Raw genomic sequence first — 22519 nt, 5'->3', positions numbered from 1 at the left:
ATTTTGGTGTAGTAGATTTCATGTATTGTTACAGTAAAGCTGTTACTGAACAGCTACTGTAACAAAAACCGCCTGGCAAACCGCTCTGAAGTGCCGTTTTTCAGAGCGGTTTGCGTTTTTCCTATACTTTACATTGGAGGCAGAAACGCCTCCGCAATCCAAAATCTGCAGCAGCCCGGGAGTATACGTTTCTGCAAAACGCCTCCCGCTCTGGTGTGCACCAGCCCATTGAAATAAATTACCCAAGCGTATCCGCAGCCGGAAGCGGATCGCAAAACGCAGCCGAACTGCTCTGGTGTGCACTAGGCCTTAGAGCTTGCTTCTATTATGAGGAGACGAAGGCGCAAGAGGAGGGTCTGTTTAATCGCCCCTCGTATTTTTCGTGAGTGAACAGTTCTTGATAATTTTACTGAGACAGAGGTGGTGAAGAAGTTCAGACTCACTCGTGATATGATTTATGATATGATCCGGCAGTAAAAGGCGGGAATACTCTGGTCAGGTAGTGGTAAAACTCCGCCTCCTACCCACAATGCTTCACTTTCAAGCTTACAGAGAGGAAAAGTATCCCATGTAAATCATTAATACCGATTACCTAACTCTCTGCTTTCTCACACTTTCCTCATGCATATCTCTCCATTATCCCCTGCTATCGAACACTTTTCTCTCTGTCCTCTCACACTGGTGAATTGACTCCAGAGTGTTAAAATACCTCATGAGATAAACTACCTACCTTTTTTCTCTTAGTAAATCCTCGCTGGTGAATTGACGCCAATGAGACCACGAGGCGAGGAGGAAGCACGAATAAGGCACTTTGTTTACCTAACAAAGTGCCTTATACTCACTGATTGGTTAAATTTGCGGATTCCTCTGCTCGCCGGCTCTGCTAAGTGGCCGGCGAGCGGAGACAAAATGCCCGTGCATCGATCCCGGGCGGAGGATCGCGTCACGGATGACGCGATCGCTCCGCCCATGCCCTTAAATGGACCGCCGCCTCTGTGGGTGAGCCGGTCCTTAAGGGCTCCACTTCCCGGCCGCCCCTGTGCGTTAGGCGGTTGGGAAGTGGTTAATGTTTTACCTCTTAGCTGTGCTACACATACAAATCATTGGCCTCAATTCACTAAACTTATCTCCTGTCTTTAATAACTCTTCTAGAGTTGTTACCATGGTGATAAGGCATGTAGTATTCAGGAAACATTTTACCTCAGGCAAGCCTAAAGTTAACTCTTCTGTCTTTAAATTAACTCTCCAAACCTTAAAATAACTCCAGAGTTAAAGACAGGCTGTTAATTAGCTGCATGTGAAAATAACTACAGAGGAGGTAAATTAACTACAGAGGAGGTAAATTAACTACAGAGGAGGTAAATTAACTACAGAGGAGGTAAATTAACTACAGAGGAGGTAAATTAACTACAGAGGAGGTAAATTAACTACAGAGGAGGTAAATTAACTACAGAGGAGGTAAATTAACTACAGAGGAGGTAAATTAACTACAGAGGAGGTAAATTAACTACAGAGGAGGTAAATTAACTACAGAGGAGGTAAATTAACTACAGAGGAGGTAAATTAACTACAGAGGAGGTAAATTAACTACAGAGGAGGTAAATTAACTACAGAGGAGGTAAATTAACTACAGAGGAGGTAAATTAACTACAGAGGAGGTAAATTAACTACAGAGGAGGTAAATTAACTACAGAGGAGGTAAATTAACTACAGAGGAGGTAAATTAACTACAGAGGAGGTAAATTAACTACAGAGGAGGTAAATTAACTACAGAGGAGGTAAATTAACTACAGAGGAGGTAAATTAACTACAGAGGAGGTAAATTAACTACAGAGGAGGTAAATTAACTACAGAGGAGGTAAATTAACTACAGAGGAGGTAAATTAACTACAGAGGAGGTAAATTAACTACAGAGGAGGTAAATTAACTACAGAGGAGGTAAATTAACTACAGAGGAGGTAAATTAACTACAGAGGAGGTAAATTAACTACAGAGGAGGTAAATTAACTACAGAGGAGGTAAATTAACTACAGAGGAGGTAAATTAACTACAGAGGAGGTAAATTAACTACAGAGGAGGTAAATTAACTACAGAGGAGGTAAATTAACTACAGAGGAGGTAAATTAACTACAGAGGAGGTAAATTAACTACAGAGGAGGTAAATTAACTACAGAGGAGGTAAATTAACTACAGAGGAGGTAAATTAACTACAGAGGAGGTAAATTAACTACAGAGGAGGTAAATTAACTACAGAGGAGGTAAATTAACTACAGAGGAGGTAAATTAACTACAGAGGAGGTAAATTAACTACAGAGGAGGTAAATTAACTACAGAGGAGGTAAATTAACTACAGAGGAGGTAAATTAACTACAGAGGAGGTAAATTAACTACAGAGGAGGTAAATTAACTACAGAGGAGGTAAATTAACTACAGAGGAGGTAAATTAACTACAGAGGAGGTAAATTAACTACAGAGGAGGTAAATTAACTACAGAGGAGGTAAATTAACTACAGAGGAGGTAAATTAACTACAGAGGAGGTAAATTAACTACAGAGGAGGTAAATTAACTACAGAGGAGGTAAATTAACTACAGAGGAGGTAAATTAACTACAGAGGAGGTAAATTAAGGAATGAAGAGGTAAGATAACTCTCACGTGTGGAGGTAAGTTTTCTCTTGCCTTATTATCTCCAGCATGATCTTAGTGAATTGAGGCCATAATATCATCATTTTTTTTTCGCTTTAGTGTCTCTTTAAAACAAAAACATCTAACTCTGTTCTGGTTGATGTGCGCAACTGCAAGCACATAACCAATGAAACATCACTGAAAAGATCTGTATTGGATCCAATATATAAAAAAAAAAAAAAAAAAAAAAAAAAAAAAAAAAAAAAAAAGAGCTATGGACAGCACTACTGCCCACAGTAGCCAACATTAAATTAAAAAGAATGTAAAGCAGTAGGATTAGCCATACTATGCCAGGGGGAAGAGAACTCATATATAAGTGGATAAATACTTGATCTACATACATACATAACATGTATTGTACTGTCCACGTTTTGATTTCAGTGAATTTTATATAGTAAATGAAGATAAATCTGTTCCTGGTGGGGGCCATGTGTTTTGCACACAGTTTAGGCTAAATCCTGATTTAATTCCTGCCCTTTACTTTTTTTCTTTTCTCCTCCAATCGCTAATGCTTCATACACACTTGAGATAAAAGTCTTTGGAAAAGGCAAGATCACAGACCAATTTTACCGCCTTCCATGTAGTATGAGAGCCAGACCTACACAGTCTATTCTATGGAGCTGCACTCCCCAACAAATAAAATCTTTGCAGGATGCTGCACACAAAGATGCCCGTACACACTCAAAAGATCATTATCTGCAAAAGATCTGTTCCTGCAAAAGATCCATTCCATGCAAAATGCATTATAGTCTATGAGATCTGCAGATCATCATACACACTTGGTTTAACAGGCAATCATCTGCAGATCAGATTCAACAGGGTGGATTTTCAGATCTGCAGATGATTGCCAGATATGCAGATGAAGTCTGTTAAACCAAGTGTGTATGATGATCTGCAGATCTCATAGACTATAATGCATTTTGCATGGAATGGATCTTTTGCAGGAACAGATCTTTTGCAGATAATGATCTTTTGAGTGTGTATGGGCATCTGTGTGTGCAGCATCTTGCAAAGATTTTATCTGATGGGGAGTTCAGCTCCATAGAATAGACTGTGTAGAGTATGGCTCTCATACTGCATGGAATGGGGTAAAATTGGTCTGTGATCTTTCATTTTCCAAAGACTGTTATCTCAAGTGTGTATGCAGCATAAGTCACCTCAGCCTTGCTTGTAAACACAAGTGAGCAGGGGATCGTGTTTCAGATAGAAGAGGAGGAATATATCATAGATAAAAAGAACCCCCAGCATACAACTGTTTGGCACTGACTACTAAAGGGCCAGTGCTCCTTAAAGCGGAATATAACCCTGCATTTCAACTTTGCTCTAAAATATTATTTACAGCATATTATATGCAAAAAGCATTTTTTTTTTACTAGACCAGCATTGGAAGGGTTAAACACAGAGGTTTAAAGTTCCGTGGAGAGATATGCAGAAGTTCAGATAGATACATTCTATTTAGTTGAATGTATCTATTGATAAATGTTACACACTTTTTGGCTGTCCTCTAAGCTCCTTCTCAGTAAGCTCAATATCACACATTGCCTGGTTGTCCTACTGAGCCTCTGCCTCTAATACTTTTAGCCATAGACCCTAAACAAGCATGCACATCAGATGGCTATGACAAATCTGAGAAGATCAGCTGTCTGCTTGTTTCAGGTGTGTAAATCAGACCCTACTGGCCAGAAAGATCAGCAGGACTGCCAGGCAACTGGTATCGTAAAAAAAAAAAAAAAAAGTGTGGGTCAGGGGAGGTTAACCTCCTTGGCGGTCTGATTCTTTCCAGATTTTAGGGTCTAAAAGCGGTGCAATTTTTTTCCACTCTTTCAGACCCTAAAACCTGAAAAAAATCATTCTGGCAGGGAGATCTGCAGCAAAATAAAAAAAAAAAAATGTACCTTTCTGGGCTCCTGTGCTGCAGTTTTCTCTTTGTCCACAAGATGGCGCTAATATACATATAAACGAACTTCTCTATATTTCTCTAATTTAGAGAAGTTCGTTTTCAATATTAGCCCCGCCCCCGATGACGTCACGCTGCCACCACCGCTCTGCTGCCACCACCACGATTCCGCTGCTCCAACTGGCTGCCGGGTCCCCGGAAGAATAGCGGGGACATGGGGGATCCCGGCGGCCAGGGAAAGACCCCACACTGCCGGGGAGAGAGGCTGGAGTCCCGCTGCGCAGCGAGATCGCGCGCGGGACTCCACAACTACAAGTAAAGCTCTGCAATGCCTACCCCGACCTGAGCTCGGGATCACCGCTAATAGCTTATTTTTTCTACCCCGAGCTCAGGTCGGGAAAACCAGCAAGGAGGTTAATGTGAGTTAAGGTCTGGGTCGGGAAAAAAAGAATGTTAAAAAGAACCCGAGGTGTGAGACTTATGGGGGCTGCCTTATTTCCTCCTAGCCTAAAACAGCTACCCTGATCAATAAAGCAGGTTCCCACTGGCATTTGGAGAGCAGGGCTTTCAGCATCTCTATAACTTCAAAAGATGAACTGTTGACAACAGAGTACAGCAAATGTATGGACAAGCTGCCTGCTCTGGGAAAACCAGGGATTTATTTTATATTTTTAATGTATATAGTTACATCTTTCATCTATTCAAGATTGATTAAACCGTGGTGTTGCACTGTTCGCTGTAGTGCAACGCTATGGCTCATTAACTGACCATGGCTCCTGCCCTGTCCCCGATCGCTGCATATTTTTCATCCAATCCCATCGATAGTTTTGTAGAAATTTAGGTAAAAATGTAAAAAGATTTTAGACATATTGAGGCAATAGTTTTCTGAGGGAATCGATTGAATTCAGTGATTGAATCTGCCGGGAGTCAATGGTAAAAGCGTGTGTGTGGGTACCTTCAGAGTGATGTGCAGTTACTCTGCAGGGAAAAATTGTAGATACCAACCCCAAGTTTTATATACTGCATCAAATAAACTGATTTTCATGAGCAAAGTGAGTTTCAAAGTGAGTTCCTGGAGCTGATAAGAGTTACATTTGATAAAGGATACCCAGTTAGGGAAAGAAGTTCAGTTCAATTTACCTGGGGCTTCTTCCAGCCCCCCTGCAGTCTATCAGGTCCCTCGCTGTGGTTGCATTCCACTAGTGTTTCGCTGCCCTCTCCAAAAGAACTGCAAGTCGCACATGCATGGCCCTAAACGTACACCTCCTTGATTGCACTCCCATGGCTGGTAGTGTTCTACGCATGCGCACTTAGGATAACTTGCAGATTTTTCAGAAAGGGGACTGGCACACTGGAGGGGAACAGAACCACAGCAAGAGACCTGACAGGCTGCAGGGGGCTAGAAGAAGCTCCAGGTAAGTTAAGCTGAACTTCTTTCGCTCACCTCAGGAATCCTTTAACAACCAAATGCACTTGTATAAACGTATTACAGATAAATATAATTAGTACCCTTTTTGTGATGTACTAAAATACATATTAAATGATATGTGAATGTCAGTTTGCATAATAGCTCAGCTGGATGTTGAACTAGAGCCATCAATGCAGTTTGACCTTTATACTTAGAGCAGAGACCTGTGTACATATCAAATATACAATCATAATCAGATATGTATATCTGATTTTGAACATTCAATGACTGCTTTATTGCAGCAGCACAAGTAATTGGTTTCTGCAGGACTGTGGAGTCGGTACAAAAATCTTCAGACTCCTCAGTTTCTGAAACCACGACTCCGGGTGCCCAAAATTACCCCGACTCCTCGACTCCGACTCCACAGCCCTGGGTCTCTGATTGGTTTATATTTTAGTTTGTGTGGGCTTAAAGCTGCTATAACTGTATACAAAAGTTACTTTTTGGGGGGGGGCTAAGACTCACTTTTGTCCCCCAAAAGTGTGTGTGTGTGTGTGTGTGTGTGTGTGTGTGTGTGTGTGTGTGTGTGTGTGTGTGTGTGTGTGTGTGTGTGTGTGTGTGTGTGTGTGTGTGTGTGTGTGTGTGTGTGTGTGTGTGTGTGTGTGTGTGTGTGTGCGGGGGGGGGGGGGGGGGGGGAAGTCTTATAGTCCAAATGCATGAAGTGCCCGACTTGTGAACGCCTGCCAAAGCAAACCAACTCCAGCAATGTCAGGGACTCCCTGTACTGTGCCCATGCAAGAGAAGAGGAGGACACAGGGGGACACAAAGGAGGATGAAGGCAGACACAAGAGGTACAAGGGAGCATGAAGTACAAAGGGGGCATATTATCCACAAGCTGTCCCTTCAACATGGATGCAGCAGGTTTAGTATATATTTTTTCCCACTGGTTTTGTCCTCTAAACCTAGGTGCGTCTTATAGTCCAAAAATAGGGAAAATATTATGACCATTATCTAAGAAGCACAACATGTTATCCTTTTTTCCTAGTTACAATTTAAATTTATTAGAAGGTATACAAAAACTGCTGCAGAGTCAAACTTCAGCTCCATAGCCTTGCTAACCTAAAACAACACAAAAAAATTAGGCAGTCAACCAGCAATTGAATGCAGGCAAGCTCTCCATAAAAGTAAATGGAAGGCAAACCACTTGCACACACTAGACCTGCCAGGTCAATTTGCACAGTGTCTTGCCAGTGCTAATGATAATCTTTTTACTAGAATGCATGGTCCAGAAACTAGGAATGATCAGTGACAGGCAAATATATTCAAATTTTATGCAAATATATGCAGTTTGAAAACTGACCAATTTAAACCCAGGTTCAAATTCATTGGTCCATTTTGAAGCTGTATATATCTGCATATAAATTTGCATAAACTGATAATCCCTACTAGAGACTTTACATATTGTTTGTCACTGTTTGAGTATATTATTCCTGAAATATGGCATTGTTCACTGTGACTTATGATTGTATCCATTTTGTTCAAAATTCTTAAAAAAATGTTTGAAACTGAAAATAAAGTGAAACTGCAAGAAAGGTCAATTTACAACACAATTTAAAAATTCATGTCAATTTTATTTTCAGTACAAGTTTTAATTAAAAAAAAAAAAAAAAACAGTTGACTTCAGCATTACAGTTCCCTCATCTTCCATGCTTGTGTTCACTACAGCACAAACCAATGATGGAGCAAATAATATCCACCAATGTTTCCAGGACAGCCAGGCTGACAAATGTGCACCCAAACCTGCAATCTGTTGAACATATATTTTTAGTCACTGCCAAATCTACTTGCATCATGCAAATCTTAATTAATATCAACAGTTTTTAATTATTCCAGTCCAAGCTTGATGGATCACTTGGGATATCCCCATGCTTGGAGATGTCAATAACAGGCCCAATGTCCTAACCAGATAAGAGTATGAGACTGTGTACACCTCTACAGGGAATCTTGAACATTTTAGGGTCTAATTAGTTACAAGAGATCTGTAATTATATGCATGTCTCTATTTATAGTGCAACTGAAAGCAAGAGAGGATACATAGAAAATACAAACTATGTACATGCACCACACAAAAAATATATAATACGCCAAAACCATACACTGAAACACCACAACAGCTATAATCATGATTTTCTAAAAGCACACTTTTACAGCACCAATATAGAAGAAATCAATCCTAATGATCAGCTGCTATACTGTATGCACCAATGAGTAGTAAAGATTAGGTATGTAGCATGTTTAAGGCTACAGCCGCATTACACACTGCAAGAGGCTGGAACTGCTCCTGGAGCACACTAATCTGTATCTACAGGTGTAATGATGGATAGGCACCGATCTGCTTCATCTAGATTCACATGGCATGATGCTGGTCCAGCCTATGGAAATGTGCCACCACCAAAATATGCAGAAGAGGAATGACGGCTGAGATTGGACATAAGCAAATCAATGGCTGGGGCAGTCACTGAGATCCCAGAAAGGGAAGCATCACAAATAATGACAGAACAAGATAGCTGAGTGCCATCTGCACAGAACAAGCCGCCACACTGGGAGGGCACCCGGCAATGCTGGCAGAGAACACAAGCTCACCAGCAATACATAGAAAGCCAATTACCCTCTTGGGTGAGGAAAAGGTCAGTGCAGCGGTGAGCACAGCACACAAGCCTATTCCATCATGTCAGCCTATAATCCATCATAGTGATACAAGGATGCTGATACATTACACTCCCCAGGGTCGTCGTGCGTATTCCATACACACACCCCCAAACACCCAGCGCTCCCCATTCCTCCCCCCTCTGCATCCATCTATCCGTCCGTCCGCCTCATCCGCCGTCTCCACACACCTGGATATAGTTATTCTCGCAGTAATCTGCCACCCGTTCCAAATTGGTGTAACTGTCGAGCAGGGCCCTTCGGCCGCCGGGGATCTCCTCCTCCAGCAGCATCTGCAGCTCCGCCATGTTTTTCTCAGCACATTCTCCTCGTAGGAGCCCCGCTATACTGCGGAGAGAGCGAGGAAAAGCGAACGCGGGAGCGCGCCTCGACTGAACAAAACCCAGAGGCGCGTTACCTCACTCTCACCCAGCGAGGGGGCGTGCCCAGAAATGCGCGCGACGGCGGGACTCGCGGCCGCGCAGCAGGTAAGGACGCCTGCGCATCAGAAGTGGGCGGGCCTTCTGCGGGTCGCGCGCGTTGTCCTAGCTTTTGCTCCATCGCGGCTTCGTAGAGTTTCCTAGCAACAGGGAGACACTGGAAGAGCAAAAAAAAGGGGTCTGATGGTGGGTGACCGGTCACGTGAATACAGCGCCTGCTTGCAGTCGTACTATTACGTAAGGGGATTCTGGGTTTTTTGGGGGGGAAAAGGATCGAGCACCTAAGACGTTGTTCTTTGCCCAGAACAGCTGGAGAATAGTAAGGTGGAACTGTTTCACACAGTTACCTAGAGAAGTAAAAAGACTCTGGCTAGTGGAGAACATCATCTCAGGGTTTGAAAAAGAAGTGACTTTTCACCCATTGCCCTCAATTCAGTAAGGGCAGTTCAGTTAAAGGGGTTTTTTGGTGGTTGTTAAAAACAAAAACCAACACTTACCTGGGGCTTCTATCAGCCCACTGCAGCTGTCATGTCCCACACCGTCCTCCTACAATCCTCGGGTACCCCACCGCAGTACGCAGCGCCCTGTCACGGTCTAATATTCGTCTAACTAGAAGAATAGTGCTCGCTCCCGCACGTGTCATCGGGAGCTTACGGCGCAGTACAAAGTTTGATAGAAGTCCCAGGTACGTGTCGGTTTTTGTTTTTTTACCGTACTTATCCGTTAGCCGGGCGCATCCTGCAGGTGGCGCTGTTGTTGCTACTTTCAATCATAATTACGTCACGTAACAAAACTGTGAATGTAAACGGCGCAGGTGGCGCTAATTGCATTCCTAGTTAAGGTAACAATATGTATATAAAAAAGGGGGATAATTAAATGACAAATAAGCCGGCGGCAATGTAACAGATCAAGCCGCCGGCTTCGTGTCTCGCTCTACTCCCCCCTTGTCACGTGAAGTAATTATGATTGGAATTAGCAACAACAATGCCACCAGCCGGATGCGCCCGCCTAACAGAAAAGTTCCTTTAAATGATTTAGGTCGGTAAAATACAGCATTCAGTATTTTACACTTTTTTATCTAAATTCCCTAAGGTTTCCCACATGACTTAGAAGTTTGATCATATACGGTACTGAAAAAACATGCTTCAATTTACTAAGCTCGGTAAAGTCTCACCAGCCGTGCAGCAGGTCAGGCAGGAAGCTGTGAGTCTTTTTAGCACTTTGCAATAGAATGGAAAAAGTACTGTCAAAATTATTTTTGAACACTTGTTTGCTTGCTGGAGGGAGTCAGAGACGAGAAAAGTAAATGTATACGTACCTGGGGCTTCGTCCAGCCACCTCTGGCCTGATCGCTCCCATGCTGCTGTCCTCAGCCTTCTGTATCTTTGGTAATGGATCCCGTCTTTTCAGCCAGTCGGCGCATTGCACAGTGCGCTCCTCTGTCTTGCTCCTGTGGCTGGGAGCATTCTGCGCCTGCACACTCCCAGCCACGGGAGCAAGATGGCGGAGAGCACTGCACGTGCGCTGACTGTCCGAAATGACAGGATCTGTTACCGGAGATACAGAAGGCTGAGGGCGGCGGCTTGGGAGCGATCAGGCTGGAGGGGACTGGAGGAAGCCCAGGTATGTATACATTTTTTGTTTTTTTCTCATCTCTGGCACACTTTAAAAAGCATTTTATTTACAAGTTGTGAAAGTATCACCTAGGAGAAAACTCGTATGAAAAAGTGAGGCATGGGCAAACTTGTCCCTCCAGCTGTTGAGGAACTACAACTCCCACAATGCATTGCAGAAGTCTGACAGCCACAGTCATGAGGCATAAAGGCAAATGAATTGTGGGATTTGTAGTTCTTTAACAGCTAGAGGGCAAAGTTTTCCCATGCCTGCCCTGCCCTAGGTGTACTGCAGCCACTAAAGTGAGCTCTTCTGTTTACCAGCATACAGAGATGCAGATACAGATATGCACATGCAGGGATACAGAAAGACCCTTTTAAATGTCTCCTGCTCTGCCATTCTGAAGTACCGCCCTCCAGAGTATCGGATCAAATGAGGTGAGAAGCGGGGCTGTGTGACTTTCTCTACAGTTTTCTGGTTGTCACTATTGGCTGTCTGCTACATCTGTCAATGTTGCCAAATGGATATTGTGAGTCACCAGCTGGTCAGAGCTGGAGGTAAATAGTGAACACTTTTACTTGATTTACAGAATGCTTTAATCTTTGTGAATTGCAATTTCTTTACATCTCTTGAGGTATTCACCGCACTAGTCGGTAATTTACCTCATTATTCGGTAATTTTACTTTTCTGTGCAGTAATAGGTTTAGTAAATTGGCAAGGTGATCAGTAAAATCAACTGTTTTCTGCATTACTGAATGCGGTAATTGTGACGCTCACACGGTTCCCAAGAAAACTGTGTGTACACCATTCAAGTCGCAAATGCAATTCCCTTGCAAAATAGTCGTTTTCTTTTTTTAAATCCACTGTTTTTTTTTCTCTCCTTCCTGGCTCTGCTAGCAAGCCCTGGCAGTTTTGTGTGAAATTTGTCACCTAGCATTTCTGGGTAGTTATATAGCTCATCCATCAGATGAAGGTTAGATATCAGCCTGACAGAACCTCATAAACCGCAGTCTTCTCCAGACTGATCGGCCCCGATCTCAGCAGGGAATCTGACACTTAGCCCTGCTGTCCGAGCTTCAAAAACTTCTGTCTGAGTTCGTCAATTCTTCCTGGAAGTAGCTGACCTACTGTGAACCAGGAATACCCAATATCCATATTTCCTTAACATTTTCTTCATAATTCATGGCATAGAAAGTTCCTAGGGCACTGAAAAGTGCACAAGTTCTGAGGTTCAATTTGGTGCCGGTGCTGAGAGAGTTTGGACAAGCTAGATGCTTCCGAACCCAGGCTACAAAGGGGAGAAGTAAAAAACAGTGTTATGAGTCATATCTGGTCCTCGTGTTTAGTACCAAATGATTCCTAAAATTACGCTGATTATGAATATTCATTCCGGGTTCTTGATTTTACCTACGGGCATGGAGAGAGTGGGCAAAACATTAATTGGACCAAAATCTCTCCTTGTCTAAGGGGGCACTGCCTTATTCAAATTGCACAAGGCTGGACTTGTACATGTCATGACCCCGCCCATCTACAGCGAGGATTAAAACTCCAATGACACAAAGGTCCAGCGTCCTTCACCTTTGATCTGACGTCGAATTAACATCAATCGACCAGCCCGCAAGGACACGGGTCAAAACCTCCATCTTGGATTATTTCTCACAAAGGCCTCAGGCCGCATGGCAATCGGCCATTCTGGACTTGATTGTCGCATGGACTACCAATAACGGTATTTGAACTGTATATTCAGACATTCTGTTTCTTTTCATCTCTACTCTCTTTCTATCAAACCAGCCTGTTCTGTCGGACAGGTATATTTACCTGTGGGCTAAAATAGGCTATGTGTATGTAGTTTTAGAATAAAAACTAAAGATTTCATCGTTCAGTCTTGTGCCTGTTCTGGTCATCTGATTGTTGCTACAACAAAATGCTTTACGCACGCAAACCTTTGCGCGTGGCAGATCGTGTAATAACTGCCGTGATAGCAGTTATCACGCTTTTGTTAATCAACCCCATGGTGCGATGCAAACTGTGGTGTCGGATAATTTTTGTACTGATTCCACAACCCTGCCTCTACCATAAACAACTATAACCACTTCCCCTCCCCCGGGAAAAGTAACTACGTCCCTGCAAAATGCCATATCTGCTTGCAGGGGCGTAGCTATCTTGTCCCTCCCCACAGCGCGTTACCGCTGGCCCCCCATCGCTCGTTACCACCGCCGATTGTTGACCGCTAGATTAATGAATGGGAACACAGTTCCCATTAATTGATCTAAGTCCCGTGTGAATGACCGCAGACATCTATGAGATGGCGCCACCATTCACAAAGTCCGTCAACGCAGTGCTTCCTGTTTGCGTAGTAATACTACGCATACGAAAGACACCTGCAAATAGTAAATAGTAAAATTACATCTGCATTATTTTTTTTCAATAAAGGACCTATTTTTACCTTATTTTTGCTTTTTAAATTAACCCTTGATCTCCCACGCTCCCCAATAGTTAGCAAATTTTTTATAAAAAAAAAATTTACAAATAAAAAAAAAAACCATAAATAGTTACCTTAGGGACTGAACTGTTTTAATACGTATGCCAAGAGGGTATATCACTATTACTTTATAAATTATGGGCTTATAATCAGGGATGGACACAAAAAAATGCACCTTTATTTCCAAATGAAATATTGGTGCTATACATTGTACTAGGGAAAAATGTTAAACGTTACAATAACCGGTACAAATGGGCAAATAAAATGTGTGGGTTTTAATTATGGTAGCATGTATTATTTTAAAACTATAATGACTGAAAACTGAGAAATAATGATTTTTTTTCTTCTTTTTCCTGATAAAACACTTTTAAAATAAAATAATTCTTAGCAAAAAGTACCCACCAAAGAAAGTGTAATTGGTGGCGGAAAAAACAAGTTAAAGATTGTTTTGTTGTGATAATTAGTAATAAAGTTATAGGCAAATTAATGGAAGGAGCCCTGACAGGTGAAACTTGCTCTGTTTTTTAAGGGGAAAAACCCTTTAAGGTGAAGTGGTTAAAATTGTTGGTGGTGCCATTGACTTCCATTGCACCGTGCACACTGTGCAGTAATCTGCATCAGCCGGACCTCTTTTGTTAGCTACTTAGTCCTCTTTCACACGGGAGGCTGAAGTCAGTAAATTAATGCCTGTCAGCTGCTTCCATGCTCAGGCCAGGTTCTTATTAGAGCTCCACCACTACCGACGGGGAAGAGGTGCAACCACACCCGTTGAGTCACATCAGGCTGTGGCTGTGCTCAAAAGCTACATGTCATGGTTTTCTGTAGCCAGGTAACACCACCAAGTGTCAAATGATATGCGTAACTTGCATGATGTTACAGATTCTGCCATTCGGCTACATTTTAACTGCACCCAAATGGTACTTTTGGTTGGGAGGCAGAACTGCCCGTCAAGCGCGCAGTTGAGCCTCCTGTGTAAAAGAGGCTTTACTTTAGTTAGACACCTCCTGAATACTTACCTAAGTAGTGGAAAATCTCTGGATGCTCCAGAGGCTTCCCATATCTTCTGTGAGCCCACCACTGCTGTTATGAACCCTCTTTATTTTCGTGGCTGCTTTCCGTTCATGTATGAGTGCAACTCTGTTACGCATGTGTAATTATGGTCCATGCATGCCCATTAGCATGAAGCGCTTGTGCACAGCATTTTCTTCTGTGCACAAGCGGCTTTGTGCTACTGGGCATGTGCACTTGTACTTAGGGAGCTTGGCCACAAAAGCATAGTCAACAAGCCCTTTTGGAATATGGTTTGGAATATACTTAGAGGGTTATACCTATGAATATGCCGCCGGGTGTTTTGGGTGCAGGTTAAAGCCAATATACGGCTTAATCTGCTCCTGCACAAGTCCCGGCGGTGTTAATTACTATTCTCCCTCCAGGTCAACTTGTATGATAGGGAATGATGTAATTTAGCTTCCAGCTATTGCTGGCGGTCCAATTACAGTGTTTTAAAATGAACTTAAGCTCTGTCTCCTGACAGCGCGGAAGTTACTCACTGTGCGCTGCTATAGCCATAATTTCCATTATGGCCTATGGTGGCACCGGCTGCACCCAAATCTCCTGCGTTGTTTTAACAGTGCTCGTTAGAGGGACCCAGCACTGGAACGGTGCCACAGGAGGATCAGGGAATTCTCTGGACTATTCAGAGGCTTCCCTCTACTGAGGTAAGTATCTAATTTTATTTTGAATTCCTGCTTCAGGTATGCTTTATTGTTGACCATGAAAATCTTTAATATGATGAAGCTAATAACTCTATCAGAATAAAGCCAATTGTTATTGTTTAATTGGTCACAAACAAAATAAAACAAGCAATATTTTTCATCAGTTTTAATCAGTTCATATTCTGGAGAAAATGTCTGAAGTCCATTTCCAAGAAAGAAATTCCCTTCACCCGCCAACAAAACTATATACCCTCACTGTATATTCCTCAACCCCAGAAGTAACAAGAAGAAGATGGATCACTTCACCAAGCAACGTTGGCTTACTTGCAGGCACAGCAGTACTCACACACACTCTTCTACAAGCCACGCGAATATATCCAACAAGCTCTTGTTGGACATGTTCCAAGGAACTAGAGGCTTTACTCTTTTTAGGTAAGTATATCATTTTTTTACTTTAATCTGCCTCGGGTCTAGTTTTTTTGTTAGGTGGAGCGGCTTGGACAAGCAAAAGATCCCCTGCTACGATAGAAGAGGTCATTTGGTGAACCAACATGATGGATCAATAACAACAACATCAGCTTTTGAGCACAACATGATATATCAATAACAACAACAACATCAGTGGTGTCTGGGGGCACTAATTATATAATACTTTTGCTCATTGAAGCAGAAGCATAATTTTCAATTTTTTTAAAGGGAAGGTCCGAGGTGATTAAAAAACAAAAATCTATTTACCTGGGGCTTCCTGCAGCCCCTGGCAGCCGCCCTGTGCCCTCACTGCAGCTCCGGTGGCTCCCGGTCCCCTCTAGTGCAGATGCAACTACTGCGCTTCAGCAATGCGGCTCACGGAGTCACACTGACGTCATCCAGACTGTACTGCTTAGGCGCAGAACTATAAGAAATGCCAGGAGGTCCGCACACATATGTACCAAGTCTTATTTATTCAAAAACGTAACACGACCATTCCAGAAAACCAACAAATCGTTTCGGGGCCCTGAGGGGTCCTCTTTGTCAAGGCTGTAGTACAGAATGGTAACCTACTGCGCCTGCGCAGTACATTCCGTATGACGTCAGCGCGACTCTGAGAGCAGTTCGCGCAGGCGCAGTAGGCATCTTGTACCGGAGGGGAGCAAAGCTGCGGCGAGGGCACAGGAAGGCTGCAAGGGGCTGGAGGAAGCTACAGGTAAGTAGATTTTTGTTTTTTAATCACCTCGGATCTTCAATTAAAAATGTCATTTATTTTAAAGTGAAGTTTAAACAAATAAATATATATTTTATTCATTTCTTACAGGCATGTGTTTGAAGTGTAGCCCGAAGGGTTAATAAAACAAGCAAAAAACATCTAATTGTCATATTGTGGTTTGTCTCTCATGTATTGCAATAAGATGTGTGAGAATTTCAAAAAGTGTTTATTTGTGCTTAAACATTGCGCTGGATCACTAGAGTCCACTTACCATATTTAATAAGTACACTGTTGTCATGCACATTAAAATGGGATGAAACTGAAAATGTAAAACTCTTGTACCTATTGCTATACTGTAATAGAGCTGTGTTACCATAGCAACGGCTAACGCCTCATTCGGACATGAACCGAACTGTGCGGCTTTCTACTGGCCTAATACCAGCTCAATACTGCTGATGTCACAGTGACTAACAGCAGTATTGGGCCGGTGGAGAGCCATGCAGTTTGGGTCAATTTCCAAATGATTTGACAAGTTACTACCATACCACGTCTCTACGAAAGAGGCGGTGGGAGGAGTGAGCTATAAGCAGAAGAGAGCTGCTTCCAATTGGCTCCTTGCAGTATACAGGTGCTGCACTGGAACACAGGTTGTCTATTTATAAAAAAAAATAAAAAATTGTAACTAAGTTACATTAATACTCTTGTTCCTAGCAATAGGTAAAACAGTTTTCAGTCTCATCCCACTGTAACATTTAGTTCACATCTGAGACAGTGTAGTGTCCTATGCAATGGTGCATTTGGGTCCAAAGCAGATGTTTTCACCATAGGTTTCTATGGAAAACTCATACACCTCTCTGGAAAAATCATTAATGTTGTAAATATGATTAACCACTTGAGGACCACGATGTTAAACCTTCCAAGTGACCAGGCCATTTTTCATAAACTGAGCCACTGCAGCTTTAAGGCCTCACTGCAGGGCCGCACAACTCAGCACACAAGTGATTCCCCCACCCCCCTTTTCTCCCCACTAACAGAGCTCTCTGTTGGTGTGGTCTGATCACTCCCCCCAGTGTTTTGGGGGTTTTTTTTACAAATATTTTTCAATTTTTTTTTTTATAAAAATGTCAAATGTTTTTATTATTTTTCACCTGTGTATGTAGGTCAGGGGTCACTGAGCTTACCAAGCCAATTTGAGTTCCAATAATTAGTTCTAAAGGTTTTGGAATCAATAAAATGACAACAGTGCCCAAATTTATGCACCTGCCTAATTTTATTTAACCACTTACCTATGGGTGGCGGCAAAGTGGCACCCCCAGGACCGCGTAACGCCGATAGGCGTCGGTACCTGGGGGACTAAATGGCCGGGGATCGCACGCATATTCTCCCCTGTAATCACCCACTGATCACCTGTCAATCACCCATCAATCACCACCTGTCACTGCCACCCATCAGATCAGACCCTAACTTGCCCCTTGCAGGCACCTGATCACCCGCCCACACCCTCAGATTGCCCGCAGACCCTCTCTCGGATCATCTCTTAAGTGCATTGTTTACATCTGTTTTCCTCTCTAATCACCCACTGACCACCCATCAATCACCCCCTGTCACCACCTGTTACTGCTACCCATCAGATCAGACCCTAATCTGCCCGTTGCACACACCCAATTACCCCCCCACCTCACCCTCAGATCCCCCTCAGATCCCCCCTGATCACGCATATTCTCCCCTCTAATCACACCCTGATCACCTATCAATCACCCCGTCAACCCTTGTCACCACCTGTCACTGCTACCCATCAGATCAGACCCTACTCTGCCCCTTGCGGGCACCCAAAGATCCGCCCACACCCTCAGATCGCCCTCAGACCCCCCTGATCACCTCCCCAGTGCATTATTTACATCTGTTCTCCCCTCTAATCACCCACTGATCACTCCCTGTCACCACCTGTCAATGCTACCCATCATACTCATCAGATCAGACCCTCATCTGCCCTTTGCGGGCACCCAAACACCCGCCCACACTCTCAGATTGCCCTCAGACCCCCCCCCCCCCCCCCCTGATCACCTCCCCAGTGCATTATTTACATCTTTTCTCCCCTCTGATCACCCATCAATCACCCCCTGTCACCACCTATCACTGCTACCCATCAGATCAGACCCTCATCTGCCCCTTGCGGGCACCCAATCACCCGCCCACACCCTCAGATCGCTCTCAGACCCCCCCAATCCTGATCACCTCCCCAGTGCGTTGCTTGCATCTATTCCCCCCTCTAATCACACCCTGAGACACCCATCAATCACCACCTGTCACCCCCTAGCACACCTACCCATCAGATCAGGCCCTAATTTGCCCCGTGTGGGCTCCTGATCACTCAGCCAAACCCTCAGATCCCCCTCAAACCCCCTTCCGATCACCTCCCCAGTGCATTGATTGCAAACTCTAAGAAAAGTGCCAATATGGATCATAAATTAGGTCAAAATGTTTAAAACAGCTCCATACATGTATGATGCAAAATATATTCAGCTTTATTAGACAATCCAGATAAAACAATTAAAAACAAATTAAAATCTCCTGATTGAAATCAAAAGTAATTGATATTCCAGCTCATAAATAATAATATTCAATTGGTATTGTAATAATCAGAAATATATAAGAAGGCCAGATTTAAAAAAGTGTCTGGTGCAAAGTGCCCAGTGCAAGGTGTCTCGTGCAAAATATACAATGATACTATGTACAGATGTTTACATTTATGCTATAGCCAATTGGGCAGGCTTTACTTTAAAATTGGACATTGGGTCATATGACCCCTTTCGCTCATTTAGTTTTTTGAGTTAAGTGCATTGATTGCATCTATACTCCCCTCTAATCACCCCCTGAGACACCCATTAATCACCTCCTGTCACCCCCTAGCACTCTTATCCATCAGATCAGGCCCTAATCTGCCCCCTGCGGGCTTCTAATCACCCGGTTAAACCCTCACTCGCCCCACCTCAGTGACAGAATTTTTTTTTTCTGATCACCGCTGGTCTCTACGACTTACTTGTGGCTGAGACCAACCGTTATGCCACACAATACGCAACCACCAATCCAAGAAGCTACCATGCCCAGCCTTTTCTGTGGAAACCACTCCAAGTTTCCGAACTTAACATTTTTGGGGCCTTCTCCTTAACATGGGTCTAGTCAAAAAGAATGTATTGCGGTGTTATTGGTCTACGCACCCAATACATCACATGCCCATGTTCTTGCTGCCATGTCCAGGTCACGATTTGAGAACATCCTGCGCTTCCTGCACTTCAGTGCCAATACAACTTGTCATCTAAGAGGCCACTCTGCTTATGATCGGTTCCACAAAACTCGGCCCTCATAGACCACCTGTCATCAAAATTTGCAGATGCTTGTACCCCTGAACAGTCATTTTGAGGCATTTGGTTTCCAGACTACTCCTTACGGTTTTGGGCCCCTAAAATGCCAGGGCAGTATAATAACCCCACAAGTAACCCCATTTTAGAAAGAAGACACCCCAAGGTATTCTGTTAGGAGTATGATGAGTTCATAGAAGATTTTATTTTCCCAGAACGTCTTTCAGGACAGCACCCCCCCTCTTGAGACTTGTCTCCCCTCCCTCACACTGGACAGGAAGCTAAAAGATAAAAATTTGCATAGCAGATATGCAGGCAGCATAAATACCCCCCAGCTCACCTAGAGCCCTCAGTTGTTTTTTCTGTCCCGGACGGGACGCTTGGAGATCCTCCGCAGGTGCCATCATTGTCAGGCGGCAGGGGCAGCGTTGTTGCGGACTGCAGATAGAGCCGGTCAGGGGAGCCGGCGTGCAGCTCGGACAGCGTGGAGGAGGCTTCTCCAGATCTGGCAGCTTCTATATACGCGCTGCGTCCCGCGTGACCGGAAGTAGGAAGCGCCGTTTTGCAGGCGCAATTCGGCGCACCTGGACCTACCCCACACTGATCAGGTAATCAACAATACTATTTAAATGAAAGCAGTGCATGTTCCCACCTTTCTGGCAACATGGAGGATGCTGCAGGCCCCGCTCCGCTGTAATCTGCTGAGTCTGGCACTGAACCCTCTCTGGTAAGCGGCACAGGGGTGCTCTAATACCGGGGAAATATGTTTAAGTGTGGGGTATGATAGGGATGTAGGGATCTGCACTGATTTAGGCCATATTATGCTTTATTGCAGCCTAAAAAGGACAAGTCAAGTTCCCAGCATCACTCATCTACTTCTGCTTCTACATCTTCTTCTAAGGGAGAAAGAAAATGTCCATTATGCAATGCAAAGATTTCTTCTTCTTCAACCAGGAAATTGTGTCACCATTGCACTGATAAAATTGTGAAAAATGAATCACCTGTGATATTTAAGGATCTAATGGGATGGATGAGATCAGAAATGACCACAGCTATTAAGGACATTAAGGATTCTGCGATAGCATCATCATCATCCACACCAACTCCTTTGGAAGTTGTACAACCAGAGGATCCCATTCCCCCTCCTGAGTCCCCTCCGGTATCTTTAGTTCCCACAGCAGTTTCTAGAAAGAGAAGGGCTGAGGAATCAGTTGGGTCTGAACTATCTGAGGGAGAATTAGAAATGTCATCCTTTGAAGACATTTCAGAGGATGAAGGGGGGGAAAAGTCGGGGGAAAATCAGAAGTTTGCTTTTTCACCTGATCTTATTAATGATTTATTATCTGCCATGCATAATACTATGGGCATTGAGACAGAGAGGAAATCTCTGTCTCAGTTGGATCAAATGTATGAGAGCTTATCTGATCCTCATTCCTCTTTTATCCCGGTCCATTCTTCTCTAAAAAGTATGATAAGAAAAGAGTGGGATAATCCTGAGAAACGGGCTTTTTGGCCAAGGAGCTAGAACCATATTAAATACTGGAGAACAGGTTCTTTAATGTGCATTTACCCATTTAAGGGGGAGCAAAGGGTGCCAATATCCTTAACAACCAAACAAGGGAACCAATTTCTCACAATGCTTCATAATTTATTGATTCAGTATACAAACCCCGCAATAAACAACCCCTACCCCCCTAAAAACAATGCCTATATTGGATTGGAGCGCTCCCCATTCACACCAACACATGCACATGCAAAATTAAGGCCTGGTCAGCACAAACAATGCTCAGTTTGAATAGCAGTTCAAGATCTATCTAGTTTTCTTTGCAACATCACATTTATCAATGGAATTCTGTTTGAGATCTAGGCAGTTTAATTTACGCATCACAGTTCCATATATTGTTTTAATCTTCCAAGGAAATACTAATGTCCATGGACTACACCTTCCTCTACAATGGGCTGTACTCACAGCATGGTTAGGGCTCCCTTGAGCTTTCTTAATCATGCATAGTCCTTATATGATGCCTATTCCAATGCTGCTCAGCAGCACTCACCACCTCATGTCACGTCTCGTCTCTTATAAGATCATCTCAGCGCTTGTAGACTTGTGTCCGTGGTGTCCCGTGGCTTCTTCTGCCATCACTGAATGATACTCCACGAGTTGAGGGGTAGTCTTCTCTCACCGGCCAGACTTGCTAAATCTATGTGCTGGTGGAGGGGTACATAGCGTCACACGCTCTCTTCCAGCGGCATGTACCACGCCTCGCATACGCGTTACGCCCACTAGTCGTCACGTGGGCTTCCTCAGTGCATCTGCTGTGGATGTGACAGAGGGGGCGTCGCCCAGCCCTTTTATCTCGTAGTGCATTTTTTTCTCTCCTCTCTTCCTTACGGAACAGCCTACGCCCAGGGGAGGAGTCAGCCACTTCTTCTTTTTAACACTTTCCTTTTTACAGGGACCCTGGTACACAGTCCTTTGTCATTATTGCTTCATAGCCAACTTTGAACTATCGTTTCTAGACCATTATTTGATCATTCATATATCATTCTCAGCAACATTTCTTGATTATATTTTAATTCATTTTTGATGCGTTTTTAGAGCATTTTTCGGTTATTTCTAGATCATTTTTAGATCCTTTTTATGGCATTTTTGAAGCATTTTTAAAGCAGTTTGAGAACATTTTTAAAGCGTTTTTTGAGCATTTTTAGAGCGTTTTTTGAGCATATTTTGAACATTTATTGAGCATTTGTGAGAAAGCGCGGAGGAGCCGCCGCCATGAGCCAGCGGCAGGCGGCTCCTTCCGCACACAGCAGTCACGCGCACGGAGAGGCAGCCGCCTCCTCGCATCATGAGGCGGCTGCCTCCGTGCAACAGGTTGCGGAGCTTGGCGAAACCGCCGCGTTGGACGCGGCGGTTAGCACGCATGTCCCCGCTGCAGTGACATCGCAGACCGGGGCTGCGGTGGCTGGGACTCGTAGTCCCTCAAGGTTCAGAGTGACGCGCGCGCACTCAGACAGGATTTATTGCATC

The 22519-nt window shown here is 43.7% G+C and overlaps 1 protein-coding gene across 28 annotated transcripts in view; it reads right to left on the bottom strand.

Moving 5' to 3' along the window:
• Positions 1 to 9150, bottom strand: part of ABI2 (abl interactor 2) — a 189195-nt gene extending 180045 nt beyond the window's left edge. For 6 of the 28 annotated variants that reach the window (XM_068245038.1, XM_068245044.1, XM_068245046.1 and 3 more), the window contains exon 1: positions 8887 to 9148. In XM_068245038.1, coding sequence (XP_068101139.1) covers positions 8887 to 9003 — 117 coding nt within the window. In that variant the 5' untranslated portion in view covers positions 9004 to 9148. Of the gene's footprint in view, positions 1 to 8886 lie in introns of all 28 variants that reach the window. The other 22 variants (XM_068245043.1, XM_068245045.1, XM_068245051.1 and 19 more) reach the window with 7 other exon arrangements.
• Between the last annotated feature and the right edge of the window lie 13369 nt (positions 9151 to 22519).

This window comes from Hyperolius riggenbachi, chromosome 7 (assembly GCF_040937935.1).
Source record: "Hyperolius riggenbachi isolate aHypRig1 chromosome 7, aHypRig1.pri, whole genome shotgun sequence".
NCBI lineage: Eukaryota > Metazoa > Chordata > Amphibia > Anura > Hyperoliidae > Hyperolius > Hyperolius riggenbachi.
Note: the sequence above shows the minus strand (reverse complement) of the source record. Positions and strands in the feature narration are given on the sequence as shown.